General features: G+C 31.4%; 1 protein-coding gene across 3 annotated transcripts; it reads right to left on the bottom strand.

Moving 5' to 3' along the window:
* Positions 1-499: 499 nt before the first annotated feature.
* LOC107851417 (CBL-interacting serine/threonine-protein kinase 1) lies at positions 500-10547 on the bottom strand. 3 transcript variants are annotated; one of them, XM_016696417.2, is made up of 12 exons: positions 10208-10547; positions 8747-8809; positions 5336-5407; positions 5140-5247; positions 4437-4517; positions 3526-3705; positions 2370-2594; positions 1818-1925; positions 1615-1731; positions 1045-1107; positions 880-954; positions 500-738 (listed from the first exon to the last, which is right to left on the bottom strand). In XM_016696417.2, exons 1-12 carry the CDS (start codon positions 10427-10429, stop codon positions 676-678), a joined length of 1377 nt encoding a protein of 458 aa, XP_016551903.2. In that variant the 5' UTR covers positions 10430-10547; the 3' UTR covers positions 500-675. The 3 variants fall into 3 exon arrangements, with proteins under 3 accessions (XP_016551903.2, XP_047257279.1, XP_047257278.1); XM_047401323.1 differs by lacking the exon at positions 3526-3705; XM_047401322.1 differs by lacking the exon at positions 4437-4517.
* Positions 10548-16947: the final 6400 nt, after the last annotated feature.

Here is a 16947-nt window from a genome sequence, read left to right as displayed (position 1 = left end):
CATTTAGAACAAAAGGAAAAACCCGCCCCCAGGCCCTTGGTCTAGCGGTAAGAGCACATGATGTGTGGGTTAGGTGCATGCTACAAGTTTGAATACTGTTGTTACAGATGAAAAAACTGGTATTTAAGTAGATACGGGTAGAGAGGCTGTCCCATTATCCACCGAGTTTCAAACCGTGTGCCACTGGCCCTCAGGAATTTTTTATGACTCTGCATGTATTGTTCATTTCTCTCAGACTATAGTTAGGTTTCGAATTATTTTTGTTAATGCTGTTCAGGAACAAAGCGAAAAAAAACCCAAATACGTGTACATGTTGTAACGATATGTTCCAAAATACATGATCCGATTTGAGAGTTACCCAGCAGAAAGAGAAAAGCTTATGTGCCCAGGAGGTCACGGGGTCAAGCCGTGGAAACAGTCTCTTGCAAAAATGCAAGGTAGAGCTACCTACAATAAGTCATTGTGGTTCGGCCCTTCCCTGAACCCGCGCATAATAAGCTTTAGTGACATGAGTGCTTTTATTTTATTTAACACTTGTTACATGAACATTACAAAATGACATTATATTTATAGTTGCATCTCATTTACAATCTTCTACTCTATTACTCTCAATTGTTGAGGTAATTCTTTGTTCCTGGATAATAAAAGAATGGTAAAAGTTCCGTCTTTCACAAGTTAGGTTGGCTGGAGTTCTTCACTTTGCTGGACTCCCAATTCGTCCGATAATCTGTTACACAGCTGTGTAATGAAAAAAAGTTGATCAGTGTCTGAGGTTCGAGGACTAGAGGCGAATCCAGGATCTCGAGCCAGTAGTTTAGTTGAATTCACAGAACTCGTCCTGGATCTACCTCTGTCTAGACGAGGGATAGAGGTATATACCTGTCTATATACCGTAGAATCTCCCGAAGATTTTTGTAACTCTACAACATACAAGGATGTACTTATCTCGAAAACCTGAGAATTCGGTAAAAATGTTGGATTTTACGACTTTGTTGTATTATTCATGAAAACAAAGCGGAGTTAAGTATCTCGTATGTTACTTACCTCTGCTACTATTGAAAGATTGGCTTGTGTTTTTTGACCTTTGTGTTCTAGCAATACTTTTAACTACAATACAAACACATAAACGAGGTTTTTTATCGGTGAATATACGAAGATAGAAGGGTGAAAAACACACCTAAAGTATCTCGATTTAGAATTTCATACCTGAACTATCAGCAAGTATTTATCGAAACATGCTTCAACTATCAGTTGTTCACTTTTCCAACCTGAACAACGGTGATATTTCAGGTAGGAGAAGTGAACAGCAGATAGTTGAGGCGTGTTTCGATGAACATTTGATCACACTTAAAGTATCTCGATTTTTTGAATTTCATACCTGAACTATCACCAAATATTTATCATGCTTCAACTACAGCTGTTCACTTTTCCTACCTGAACAACGGGACATTTCAGATAGGAAAAGTGAACAACTGATAGTTGAGGTGTATTTCGATAAACATTTGATCATAGTTCAAGTATGAAACTCAAAATCCGGGATACTTTAGGTGTTTTTTGGAACGTAAACTCATATTATAATGCAAAGCATAAACATATGAACATATATGTACTAACCTTTCCAGTTTTTTTCTGGACTTGAAATCCCATTTGAACTGCTAAATTCTCAATCCGTTCTAACAATTCTTTCGGAGAGAGGTTAGACGTGAACCTGATTTTCCTCTCGGAAGCATCCTGAATAAATTCCACGTAATTAAGTCTAGTTTTTTTCGTGACCGATCCTTGTATGATTCGAAGAAATTAAGGTCATAGGAATTTACCTCATTTTCAAAAAAACCAGAAAGATCAAGACATGAGGACATTCCGATAAGTTGAAAGGCATTATTGATAAGAGAAGGTGATTCTGAATCCCTTTCTGTGTCAATTGGCTGTGCCAAGGATATAAAGAAGATCAATTAATCAAAAATCTTAACACTGTTAAAAGATACAATAAAGCACAACCCGGTACACTAAAGCTCCCGCTATGTGCGGAGTCTGGGGAAGTGCCGGACTATAAGAGTCTATTGTACACAACCTTACCCTGCAGTTATGCAAGAGGCTGTTTCCACGGCTTGAACCTGTGACCTCATGGTCACATGACAGTAACTTTACCAGTTACTCCAATATGGTATCAGAGCAGATAGAGGTACAAGTTCTCATGGTCAGCCATTATTTAACGTGCTAGGCCATCAAAAAGTGTCTGAACACATGTAATGAAGGCGTATATAGCATCTCTAACAGTTTAAGCTTTTAGATAAGACGATCGATCAGTTCCACAGACACGAACATAATGCAAGACATGAAAGAAAATATTCAAGGATCAAAGTTCATACTGCATCATGTACTGTCAACACTTCATCATCTGAGGATGCGTCGTCGCTTTCCAAATCTTCCTCTTCATCGGGAATTGCAGGAGTATAATCTTGTTTAAACCATTCATCTTCTTTAATTTCCGCCATTGTTATTCGAGTTTGTGGATTTGGATCAAGAATCCTCCTTATAAGATTCTTTGCTCCTTGTGATAACCACTTTGGTATTGGAGCATCGCCCTTAAATATCTGTTTTCACATCCCTAAAAACAATATTAAAAAACTTCGCTACCAAAGACGATTCCATATAAAACACAGACAATGGAAGATCCAACCATGAGCTCTTGCTATGCGCGAGCCCTGGAGAAGGGACGGACCACAAGGGTCTATTGTGCACAGCCTTACCCCTACATTTCTGCAAGAGACTGTTTCCACAGCTCGAACTTGTGAGGCAACACCTTTATAAGTTACATCAAGGCTCCCCTTCAGGTCGATCCCTCTATATATGCGTGAAAAATAAGTACTAATAAAGTTAAACATACATATCAGAACCCTGGAGAAGGGCTGGACCACAAGGGTCTATTGTGCACAGTCTTACCCCTACATTTCTACAAGAGGCTGTTTCCACAGCTCGAACTTGTGAGACAACACTTTTATAAGTTACGTCAAAGCTCCCCTTCAGGTAGATCCCTCTATATATGCATGAAAAATAAGTACATATAAAGTTAAACATACGTATCAGAACCCTGAACCCTGGAGAAGGGCGGACCATAAGGGTCTATTGTGCATAGCCTTATCCTTACATTTCTGCAAGAGGCTATTTCCACAACTCGAACTTGTGAGGCAACACCTTTATAAGTTACGCCAAGGCTCCCCGCCCTCTATATATGCGTGAAAAATAAGTATTGATAAAGTTAAACATACATATGAGAACCCTGGAGAAGGGCCGGACCACAAGGGTCTATTGTGCACAGCCTTACCCCTACATTTCTGCAAGAGGCTGTTTCCACAGCTCGAACTTGTGAGGCAACATCTTTATAAGTTACACCAAGGCTCCCCTCCCTCTATATATGCGTGAAAAATAGGTACAGATAAATTTAAATATGCATATCAGAACCCACAACGTCTAAATTTTGGATCTGCCACTATACGTGTGCACAATCGAGAAAAGGAAACAAACCTTATGATAAAGCACTGCAAGATTTCTATCATCAAAGGGTAAAAAGCCAGTGAGGATGACATATAAAATGACACCACATGACCAAGTATCTGATGTTGCACCATCATATCCTCTGTTAGATAGAACTTCAGGAGCAACATAATTGGGACTACCACATGTTGTATGCAACAATCCATCATCCTATAGATGAACAAGAGAGCTAACTAAGCTTCACAACAACAACAACAAGAGAGCTAACTAAGCTTCACAACAACAACAACAACAAGAAAAACATGCATGTATGTAAAAGCAAGTGAAGAAGAGGCTAAAGGGCAGTCCGGTGCACTAAAGCTCTCGCTATGCGCAGGGTTCGGGAAAGGGCCCACCACAAGGATATATTGTACGCAGCCTTACCTTGCATTTCTGCCAGAGGCTGTTTCCAAGGCTTGAACCCGTGACCTCCTGGTCACATGGCAACAACTTTACCAGTTACTCCAAGGCTCCTCTTCAAATGAAGAAGAGCGTAGCACGACTAATAGTCAGAGGCGGATCTAGAACGAGTCAATGAGTTCCACTGAAATCTACTACTTCTGTCTCGAGTCACTTATACATGCGTGAATGATTCAAGAAAATGTAAACATGCGCAATAAAGAGGTCCAAGTTTACCCATTTACTATACGAAATATCTTAATTTTATCATCCGTTTTACTATGATTATACTTCAAGTTTGAACTCCATTAGGTCCAAGGACAAATACAAGATGATTTGCGAACGACAAGGGTATAAATGATACCAAAGTATAACACAGGGTAAAATTAAAATATCGTATAGTCCCTCTCTCTATATATAGTCGATCACATCCATACTGAACCCATCAACTCTAAATTCTAGATTCGCCTCGACGAATAGTAGTCACAAGTTAAGTACCATACCCTTAAATGTTGAGGCAATGCACTTAGTCCAAAATCTGTTATCTTTATGTTTCTTCCTCCATCAATGAGAACATTCTCTAGCTGCATTTTGTGCGAACGAGTATTAATATATACTATTATATGGTTGTGAGAATTTTCCAATGAAAAAACTTTACAACAACAACAATAACATGTGAAGGTAGAGAGACTGTTTCCGAAGGACCTTCGGATCAAGTAACCACATAAAAATAAGAGTAAAGCATCTAGTAACCCCTGAACTATGACCAAACTTGCTACGACACACTCCAACTTCAAGAGTGTTCTATTACCCCCTGAAATAGATTTTTAGCATATTTTTGTCAATCTTTTTAGCTGACGGTGACACCTTTTGTCAACCTTTTTACCTGATGTGGCACCTTTGACGTGGGCTCATTTTATGTAATAAAAGTGCACATCAGCACAAAAGGGTAGCAAAAATACGCTGAAATTGAGTTCAGGAGTAATAGGACCTCCGTGAAGTTGGAGTGTGTTGTAGCAACTTTGATCGTAGTTCGGAGTACCGGATGCGTATCTCTGAAAATAATATGAAAAGGAAATAATGCTAACATTAATGAAGAAAAGAACAGTAGTAATAACAAATAATACGATAACAAACACGAATATTTATCTTATTTTTCATATTTTTAAAAAATAAATACTTGCATTTATTGTACAATATATTTACCTTGAGGTCTCTATGGAAGACACCTTTGTCATGGCAATAACTAACACCATCAATTAATTGTTGAAATAATTTTCTGCCTTGTGATTCTGATAATTTCCCTTTAGAAGCCTATTAATTAATGGAGATAGTTAATTTCCAAGAATTTAATGCAAGAAAAAAAAAAAAGGTTAATGACAAATTAAGAAAATTTACTTACAATTCTGTCAAATAATTCACCACCATTTACATATTCCAATACCATGTAAATCTTGGTTTTGCTTGCTAATACCTGTTTATATGTCAGAAACAAATGATCACTTAAAAAATTACGTCAAATTTGACTAGTAACACTATTTTTACATTGTCATTTTATTAAACTAAAAAAAATTCACAAATAATTATTTTTACTCCTATAAGAAACGTGTCTTTTAAATTGGCCTAAGTTATATAATAAACACGCCCTTTAACTTACCCTACGTGTGACATAATATACGTAGGATGTCATGCAAGACGCAAATCGCCATATAGTGCATCAAATAAGACGTGTCTACTTGTTCAACTTTATACAAATGTAGGATGTCATGTAAGACCCAAATCGCCATATAGCGTGCCAAATATGATGCATGTGTCTACTTGTTCAACTTTATACAAATGTAGGTCGTCATGTAGGACGCAAATTGTCATATAGCGCGCCAAATAAGACGCATGTGTCTACTTGTTCAACTTTATGCAAATGTAGGATGTCATGTAAGACCCAAATCGCCATATAGCGCGCCAAATAAGATGCATGTGTCTACTTGTTCAACTTTATACAAATGTAGGTCGTCACGTAGGACGCAAATCGCCATATAGCGCGCCAAATAAAACGCATGTGTCTATTTATACACTCAAAATTAAAAAATACGTGTATCTATTACAGGGGCGACTCTAACTATTAAAAAAATAGGCAACCGCCTTAGACCTCCAAATACGAAGGCATCAATTTTTTTTTATAATAATAGATTATAGTTTTATTATTATTATTATTATTATTATTATGAAGTACTATTCATAAAAAAAATAAACTTGTTATATAAAAGTAAAGAATTATTAAAAGTTTGATGTATTTAAACTTTAAAGTACTATGTTTCAAGAATGATTAAATGCATAGATAATATGAACAGAAAAAGAATTATTAAAAGAAATCGACTTAAAAAAAATATTAATAACTTTGCATCTCAAACTATCTAAAATATAGACTTTATAAAAATATATATATTTATTTTTTTCTTAAAAATTTAAGGTCCCGTTTAAATTTTACCTTAGGCCACTAAAATGATTGAGCCGCCCCAGATATATTATGCCAATAAAAAAAAAAAATCATTATCACATATTTACAGTGTTTCACTTGTGAAATTTAAAACTCTATGCAATTATTTTTCATCATATTATTGGAAGGTGACTAGACCATGCTATTACTATCAAAAAAGAAAAAAAAATAGTTTTCTGTCAATGTCAAAAATAATTAATGGTGTCCAAAAGCTCTTTGAGCCTTTCATATTTATGTGGCTAAATTTGTAACAAATGGTCTATTCTTCCTATATATGAGTGGGACCTAACCCCATTTTTAAAAACAAAAAATCATGTGTCCTAGTTGATAGTTAATACAAAAAATCAATGGAGGAATGGGGTATTTTTTTTTTTAACCCCGAAAAACCCGTAGCCGCTACACCCTTTAGACATGTGTACTGGGTAGCCTGCAAATCACACAGGGGATATAAATCACACTACGTAAATTTTACGTGACAGACTCATGGCTCAAAGACATTGAGTAGGGAAGACATTGAGTAGGGAATCGATCTCAGATAGCTTTGATGAACTACCATCCTTCAAACCAGTGAGCCAGTCTCAAAGGACGAAATGCGGTATTTTATTAAGTATATTATATAAAGTCAAAATATGGATAGAGACGGCTAGAGTGTCCTCATCCATATTTTCTTATATCAAAATCAAAATAATTATCAAAAGTGTTCGAGCCAACTTTCAGCACGTACAAATATTTTTAAACTATTAATGTCTTATACATTAAAAAAAAGGACAGTATGGTATATTAAAGATCCCAATATATGCGAAGTAGGGCTAAACCAACGCAATCTTACATCATATTTCTGCAAGAAACAATTTTTACAGTTTATATAATCTCTTTTCCTACGATCTTGTGTCGCATACTTTCCTTTTGAAATGAGGGTTTATGAAAATAGCCTCTCTACCTCGTAAAGGTATGAATGATATTTGAATACACTGTACCACATCTTATTAACGGAATTATACTGAATATGTTATTATTAATAGAGGAAAGCATTAGTACTCCTGAATTACGATCAAATTTGCTACGACATACTCCAACTTCACGTAGGTCATATTACCCTCCTAAATTAGATTTTAACGTATTTTTATCAATCTTCTTAGCTGACATGACACCTTTAACGTGATCTCCATTTATATAAAAGGTGTCATGTCAGCACAAAAGGATGACAAAAATACGTTAAAATTGAATTATCCTGTGAAATTAAAATATATCATAGTAACTTTGATCATAATTCGAAATTACTGGATGCTTATATGGGAAAATATGCTTTTGAATTGGCGAAATCCCAATAAGAATTTTTTTCCTTTTTTAACGAGTCATACATTAACATGAATCTAGATTATTGAGTCAGATGATTACACAAATATTTAAAATTTAAAAAAGAAGACTTTACAAAGCAGATAAGCACAAACCAAAATTTTAAGGATAAAATCAATCTAAACACACATTATTAGTCATAATAGGACTATTAAATTATGAAAACATTAAAAAATTAATTAACCTTTTTGGGACAAGATAAATTCAACTGACTTTTATCCTACATAGCATTTCAACAAAATTCAAAACAAAAATAACCCTTTCTTTTTTATATTTTTTACAATTTTTAGCCGGTATTATTTAAGTGTAATCAATGTGCATATATTATACGCTTATTATAAACTTAAATTGTATAACAATGACAACTCTAGCAAGGATTAAATATACGTAGATTTTATTACGTTAATTTATAAAGATAAAAAAATTATTTTGGTGAACTCTCAGCTCAAGTAAAATATTTTAAAGTAGTTATAAAATGAAAATTAAAAAAAATAAGGACAGCGACAAAAATAAAATAATGCAATACAAATTAATATATAATATTTTTTAAATAATAATAATAATAACAAAAAAATAATGCGATAATGAAAGTTAAAAAAAGTAAAGAAGAAAGCAATCTTTTAAACGTGTAAGGTTGTGAACAATTGTTCTTTACTTAAAGCAAACATGAATTTTGCCTTTTGGGAAAGTATGCAAATGGAAAATAATAAAAAATAAAACTCACTAGTATTATTTAATTTAAACAACATATAAGACAATGAAGAAAGAACAAAAATAATACTCTTTCAAAAAAAGTAAAAAAAAACACTTAGAGAAAGAAATTACTCATTCAAATTCAAACTTAATAAGGAGATAAAAACGAATCGATAAAAATTTATTCGTATCGAATGTTTATCATATTCAACCATATAATAATTACTTTATTTAAAATAAACGTATAATATGAATAAGTATTTATCATACCTCATATAATCTAACAACGTTTGGATGCTTGAGGACTTTTAATGTTCGAATCTCCCTCTTTATCTGCAAATAATAATCATAAAGATTAAAAACTTAATTAATTGAAGGTATTTTAATTTTATATATATAAATAAGAATTTCAGAATTATGTTTGACAAATTCAATTTTTTTTCCTTTATTATAACTCGAAGAAATAAAGGGCTAAACCTTACTAGATCTTGATCTAACATCACCTTTTTCTCTTATTTAGATTTTGTCAAGCAGACACAAAAGGTCTTATGTTATATTTTGACGATCTTACATTTTTTGAAAATCATAGAATGTCAGATTTGAAATTTGAAAATGTGACTTAATAAATTTTGAAATTCTTTATGTGTTTAAGCTTTATAAAATTTTTGAACGAAGAGGATTCAATTGAAGCATCATAGCTCGACGTATACTTCATTCCGATCAGAATCCAACACGTTTAACTCCGCGATTCGCGGAGACGAAAATAACGCAAAGAAAGAGAGAAAGAAAAAAATAATTTTTCAGTATGTCAAAATTATTATTCAATAATTCATCTAATAATCGAAAAATTCCAATTTAGCCTTCTTCATTCGATAAGATTTTTTGAACGAAGAGAATTCAGTTGAACCATTAGCTCTATCTAGCTCCACTTCTATCGAAACCCATCACATTGAAATTTCGAAATCCACCCAAAAAGAGAGAGAAAAGTGATTGAATTGAACCCCACCGTTCTACGTCGCTCCGCTTCAGTAAACTTTCCAAAAAAAAAAAAATTCCGTACACTAAAGTTTCATTATATGCGGAATTCAATGAAAGATCGAACCAAAAAAAGCCAAACAAGAGTAGCTTCTTGCATTTCTGCAATAGACTCTTTCAGCGACTTGAACTCATTACTTCTAATTTCATAATAACAATTTTATTAGTTACGTTGAAATTTCCCTTAAAAAGGAAAGAAAGAGAAGAATGATTCAACTAAACCTCCTCGACTCTACCTAACTCCGCCCCAATCACAACCTACAAATCTAAATTCCAATGACGACAATAATAACAACGTATCTAGTATACACATACCATATCTAAAACCCAGAAATCTAAACTGAAACAACAACAATAACAACATACCTAGTATAAACAAACTATACCTCTACTCGTAGATATAGCAAAATTGTTTCCGAAAGAACAAAGAATGATTCAGCTAAACCTCCTCGACTTTACCTACCTCCATCGTAATTACAACCCACAAATCTAAACCCGAACAACAATAATAACAACATAGCTAGTATAAACAAACTATACCTCTACTCGTAGATATAGAGAAACTGTTTCCGAAAGATTAAAGAATGATTCAACTAAATCTCCTCGACTCTACCTAACTCCACTCCAATTACAACTCATTACTCACAACGTCTAAATTCTAAATCCGACAACAAAAAAAAAAAAACAAGAACATACCTGATCAGTAATTCTGAGATCATGAATCCTATGTTTCTCCAAAATCTTTATAGCAAAAGATTTACCAGAATCTATATGTTTTGCATACTTTACTTTGCCAAAATTACCTTGTCCTAATGTTCTTCCAAACTCATATTTACCTATTCGCATTCCCTTTTTACCTCTTTGATCACTTCTTATTATTTCTTCTTCTTGTTGTTGTTGTTGCTGTATTATTACCATTTGTCACTAAATTTGATAAAAGAAAAACTTATAAGATTTTTTTTGGTATGTGTCTTTAGGGAAGGTAGAATTTGTGATTTTTGAAGTTTGAAGTTTGAAGTTTTCTTTGATGGATATTTGGCTTTTATAAGTAGTTTATTTATTAATTGGGCCACTTGGACTACGTGAAAACACGTGCTGACTTTTTCTACGGAATCGGAATCTCTAAAGAAGTATTTAAGGGTGTGGCAAGGATAATAACTTTTATGAGATTATTTTATGAAAAAATAATATAAACCTCCATCTTAACTTATCATATTTACACAAATTTTCATCTTTATAAAATAATTATAAAAATTTTAATTAATTATGTATCTTTATTAGATGTATCGGGGAGTTAATTACGTATCTCGACAGATACAAAATCGAAATGTATCGGGAGCTAATTATGTATTTTTATTTAGAAAAAATTATATCTTCGTTGGATGTAACAGACCCAAAATAAAATAAAAAACATATAACGGGAGCTAATTATGTATTTCGATAGACTCAAATTTGAGATTTTTAATAATTATGCAAAATATAGAAATTTTCTATAATTAAGCTTCAAACTGTCTGAATTTATGTGGTTTGCCCTATTACTTATGATAACATTGGTAGAATCAAGAATATATGCATGCGCTACGACCTCTACTTCGTAGAGATAGAAAAATCATTTTCGATAAACACTCGACTGAAATAAAGTATATAATAATGAATATTATTTAATCTCACAATTATTTAATTACATTATTTTTACTAAAATGATGGAATAAGTAATCCGCTATGTAAGCTGGGTTAACTAAAATAATTTCATAATATGTCTGTCTTTCCCATCTTACAGCTACGAAGTACAAACCAAACTATACTATTATTTTCAAGTTTATGATCTTCTCCCAGTACAATTTTACGTGGCATATTTTGATCGTACATGAAATTTAAGAAATAAGAAAAAATTTAGTGATGTTTATCAAATTACCTTATATTAAAAAAAATGTACTACTATTATCTTTAATTGAGTAAGACCTTATAAGTGAGATCAATAAGGATAAAAGAGTAATTGTGCTTTTAAAAAGTTATCAAATATTCCCTCCGTTTGCTTTTGCTCGTCACTAATTTTCTAATTGTATTTTGACATATCAAGAAAAGACAACTTTGTTTTTCTCTAGCCCTTCGCATCAATATATTATATTTTCTCCAAATTAATTTCAAAACACAATGCGAACATCATTTAATAAGGGTATTATGATAAAATAACTATGCTATTAATTATTTTCTTAATAAGTGTGTCAAACCAAAATGTGACAAGTAAAAAAAAAAGAGAATAAAAAAATGTGATGAATAAAAAAGAGTGCCACATAAAATAAAAACGAATACATCTCTATATTGTCAAAATTCACTTAGACACCTCAATTATGGCATGTACCTATCAGACTCCTAAACCTCCTGAATTTTGATTTAATTGGATATTTTTTGCCTACATGGCACTGCGCGTACTGTGTAATCTCGAGAGGCACGTGAAGAGTAATTTTTTTATTAAGTTACGAATAAAAAAGTGCCAAGTGGCACGAAGGGCCCCAATTTTTTTTTTTATAAAACTAAATTAAAAAAAAAGGCCTCCAACATATTTCTTTTAATAAAACAAATTTCTTGTAATTCACGTTTTTCAACAGAGTCTGAATTACAAGATCCTTTTTCTATTTTAAAATTGTGCCAAATATTTAAAAATAAAATAATTAGTGTATAGGTTGAAAAGGAAGAAAATAAAAAGTATCATATATTTTTTAGTATGGTCATGTATAACTTGAATCGAAATTTCTCTTAAAGTTGGAGGACGATATTCATTTTCAAATTTCAATATTGACCTAGTGATGAGAATATTAAAAAGTAAAAAGAATAATTTCTACCTCCTATTTTAATTTCTTTGGACCACACCTTTATCCCTATGGATTAAACTCTATGAATTTCATCAAAAATAAATATAAATTTAAACTCCGTAAAAATTAATTTTATAATTTTTAGAACTAAATTTATTATATTTTAAAATTATCGATTTTGATTTACTATTTATTGTAATTTTAAATAAAAGTTATATAGAAATTTATGTTTCGCACCATCATTATTGGATTAAAATATATTTGATATAGCAGTAATGTATTCGTCTCAGATTTTCACGTAACATGTTTTCTAGCTATGCTAACTTTATCAAATAAAATAAATTTATAAAATAAAATTCAAATTTTATAACTTTTTTAAAAAAATTATATATAAATTTTTGTTTCGCTAGTTACTGAATTCGAATATATTTAATGTCTCAATAATGTATCTGCCTTTAATTTTGAGTTAATACATAAAAATGACCCTAAACTTGACACCAAATTACAACTTTGACTATAAACTTTGACAGTGCACAAATAGGACCTTTAACTATTCAAAACTGCACAAATATGACCTCCAATCCTACGTGGCAAAACGCGTGTTCAACACGCAAAACTGGGCGCGTCCAGCTTAAAATCTAGGGGCATAATACATAAATATGACCTTAAACTTTGACAGTGCACAAATATGATATTTAACTATTCAAAACGGCATAAATATGACCTTTAAATGACTCCTCACTATTATTTTTTCATTATTTTCGGCTCAAAGATGAAAATGACATCTAATTTCTTTTGTCATTGCGGAAAAAGAGCAATATTGAAGATTTATTAATTAGGCGGGTCAGCCTCATACGAAAAAATCGAGCGGGTATGTATATATATTATAAAGCAGAGGACGAATTTAAATTGTATAATATATCTAAATATTATTTATTTAAATACTAAATTAAAGATGAAACTATACTAATAATAAAAAAAATTATAGTTTCAATAAAATGTTATTAAATTAATGTTATTGAGGATAGTAGTAGTATATTAAACTAACGTTATCGAATTAACGTAATTAAAACGTTATTAAATTAACGAGGAGCGGACCTACGTGGTTGCCATGGGGTTCACCCGAACCCCCTCGGTAAAAAAATTATGTTGTATATATATAAGATAGAAAATGTATATTTATGTACGTATATTAATGTTGAACCACATGAAACAAGGCACTTAGATAGTCCAGTGGTGTTATTTGCTTTTCTTGGGCGCTTCTTTTAGCCTACTGTGTGCGTTCGATCCCTACTAGTGGCTGTTTTAAAAATAATAATAATAATTTTTTTAAATTAAAAAAAGTTAGGTGTTGCTACTGTAGAAATAAATAATAATAATAAAAACGACGTCGTTTTAACACAAAAAAAAATAAAATTTTGACAGTGCACAAATATGACCTTTAACTATTAAAAACTGAACAAATATGATCTTTCTTCATGTCAGTTCTTTTAACGACGTGACATCGCGTGATTGGATTACCTTTCCACGTAGGCGAGAGTGAGACTCACGCATAAGGTTGCAAAATTGGAGGTCATATTTGTTCAGGTTTTGAATAATTAAAGGTCCTATTCGTGCACTATCAAAGTTTAAGGTCAAAGTTATAATTTAATATCAAATTTAAAATGGATTAACTCTTTAATTTTTAGCTGACACATTTTTTGGCTACGCCATTCATTAGATGACTTTTTGATGCCCTAGCATTTGGTTCTACGATTAGTACTTCTCCATACTTACAAGTAAACGTTTCAAGGAGATTGACTTTTAAAAATAAATAGAAGAATTAGTTTCATATATTGTATGAGTTTCAATTTTTAAATTTTTTAGCACTGAACGAATGGCGAATGCATTATATATTAAAGTTATGAATATAGAGTTACTGCATCTACTGGTTTTTCTTATTTATTTGTTTTTATATTAGAAGTATTGGTTTAAACATTTTATGGCGCTTCATCTCTGATTTTCACTTGACACAAGAGCCACGCTAACTTAATAAAAAGGAAAAAGTCGTTGCTTCTAGAATGTCGATTACTAAGATGCATATTTCTAACTGCGTTAGAATTATCGGATGACTTTTTCGTGCCCTTTTATTTGATTTCAAGATAACTTCTTCGTACAAGTTACAAGTAAATATTTCAAATAAATTACATCGTATAATCAATAAATAAAAAATTACTATCATTACGTGTGACATATATAAAGAATTTTCTCATTATCATGACCAATGACTTCACTTTTTGTGGTGATTATATTTTCCAAAAATTTTGGTGTTCAAAGGGAGAAAATGTCAAACAACACATGGGGAAATAAATGGTTTGTAATAATTAATTGACAAATAACATAAATCTCGATAGTTTTTTATATTTTGCGTAATTATTAAAAATTTCAATTTTGAATTTGTTGAAATACATAATTAGCTTCTAATACATCCAACGAAGATACATTGTTTCCTTTGTAAAGATACATAAGTAGATCCTGATATTTTTTTTCTTCAATTTTGAGTCTTTCTAGATACATAATACATCAGATGAAGATTACATTTTTCCTTTGTAAAAATACATAATTAACTTTCGATATTTTTTTTTCTATTTTGAGTTCATCGAGATATATAATTAACTCCCGATGTATACAACTAAGATATATGATTAGTTGAGTTTTTGTAATTACTTTGTAAGAATGGGGATTTGAGTAAATATGGTAAGTAAAGATGTATGTTTACTTTATTTTTCCAATAAAATAAAATATGTTCTTTCGTCCCAAATTATTTTCTATGCGTGTTTTTCTTTTACACATTGTTCGTTTTTACACTCCTTTTAAGAAAACATTAGTTATAAGGTACTTTTAACGTCTATTTTTACTTGTCCACTATACTAAAAATAGATGTTCAATAATATTTGTCTAGTTTGAAAATCGATGGATATTTTATTTATCTCTACCTATTTTACCCTTAGTTATTAATTACTGTCATTATCCAATATATTTCACATAGCATTGAATAAATTAAATATTTTAAGAGCGAAAATTAAATATAATCCCATTTTAAGGTCAATTCTTGCAATTTTATGGAGTTTGACTATTTTATCCTCATGTAATCTCTCTTCATTAAATATTTTATTCTATTGAGATGACAGTCTTCAAGAACAATAACTACTAAGGATAAAATGCGAAAATAACAATTGGCAGGTTCGGTTTACACAAGCTTATATGATTTGCGAGCTATCGTACAAAGCATGTTAATGCTCAATCGAAGCGTAAGGCTGTGGCAGAAGTTTCCATTTTTTTTTCTCTTGAACTTCTAAAATAACAAATAATTTGAGATAAGTCTATATAAAAAATCACGACAATTTTTTTTTTTTATTTCTCATTCGGTGTCCGGTGTCTGCATTAGAGCCCCGACTAATTCGGATTGCGCGTTGCAGGGTCCATTAAGGTGGAAGCGGTCCCAACAGAGTTTTCTCCATACCCAGAGTCGAATCCTCGACCTCTGGTTAAGGATGGAGCAACCTCATCCACCACACCACAATCCACTAGATAGTTGAACGACTGAGATAGTTCAAAAAGAAAAGACAACTTTTTTTTTCTCTAGCCCTTCGCATCAATATATTATATTTTCTCCAAATTAACTTCAAGACACAATGTGAACATCATTTAATAGGGGTATTATGATAAAATAACTATGTTATTAATTATTTTCTTAATAAGTGTGTCAAGCCAAAATGTGACAAGTAAAAACAACGGGAGAGAATAAAAAAATGTGACATTCTTTTTAGAATGAATAAAAAAGAGTGTGCCACATAAAATAAAAACGAATACATCTCTATATTTTTAAAAATAAACAATAAAAAAAATATGCATCTAATCTTAAAAAATTTATCGATCAGTATCATTGCCTTTAATGGTACTAAATCTAATTACAATGATGGATTAGAAAGATTTAGACAATAATTTATGAGATAATACATAAATTATTTACTTCAGTTATGATATTATTGAAGAAGTGCTCTAAAAATTCTAAAAGAAAAAATTTCAATAAAGAAAATATTCTATTAAATCATTTAGTGAATTTGAATTTTTGGAATTCATGATATTTATAGTATAAAGATAAAATTGTGCCAAATATTTAAAAATATTTTAAAGATAAAATTGGAGGACGCTATTCATTTTCAAATTTCAATATTGATCTAGTGATGCGAATATTAAAAAGTAAAAAGAATCACGACAGATTTTTTTTTTTAATTTCCCATTTGGTGTTCGATGCCCGCATTGAAGCTCCGACTAATCCGGATCGCGAGTTGCAGGACTCATTAAGATGGCAGTGCTCCCAACAGAGTTTTCTCCATACCCAGAAACGAACCCTCGATCTCTAATTAAATGTGGAACAATTATTTGAAATGGACCGAATACTATTTAATCGTAATAAATAAATAATTTCCCCTTATCCACTCTCATTACAAAATTCTAATAAAGTATAAAAATTGAATCTAAGATTTGAAAATTAGGAAGGGGACATATAACATGTGACAATGAATAATTACTTTGAATCTTGAATAATTAACCCCTTTAATTTTTTTTTAAAATATAGTC

Source organism: Capsicum annuum, chromosome 12 (assembly GCF_002878395.1).
Source record: "Capsicum annuum cultivar UCD-10X-F1 chromosome 12, UCD10Xv1.1, whole genome shotgun sequence".
NCBI lineage: Eukaryota > Viridiplantae > Streptophyta > Magnoliopsida > Solanales > Solanaceae > Capsicum > Capsicum annuum.
This window is presented reverse-complemented; position numbering and strand designations above follow the sequence as displayed.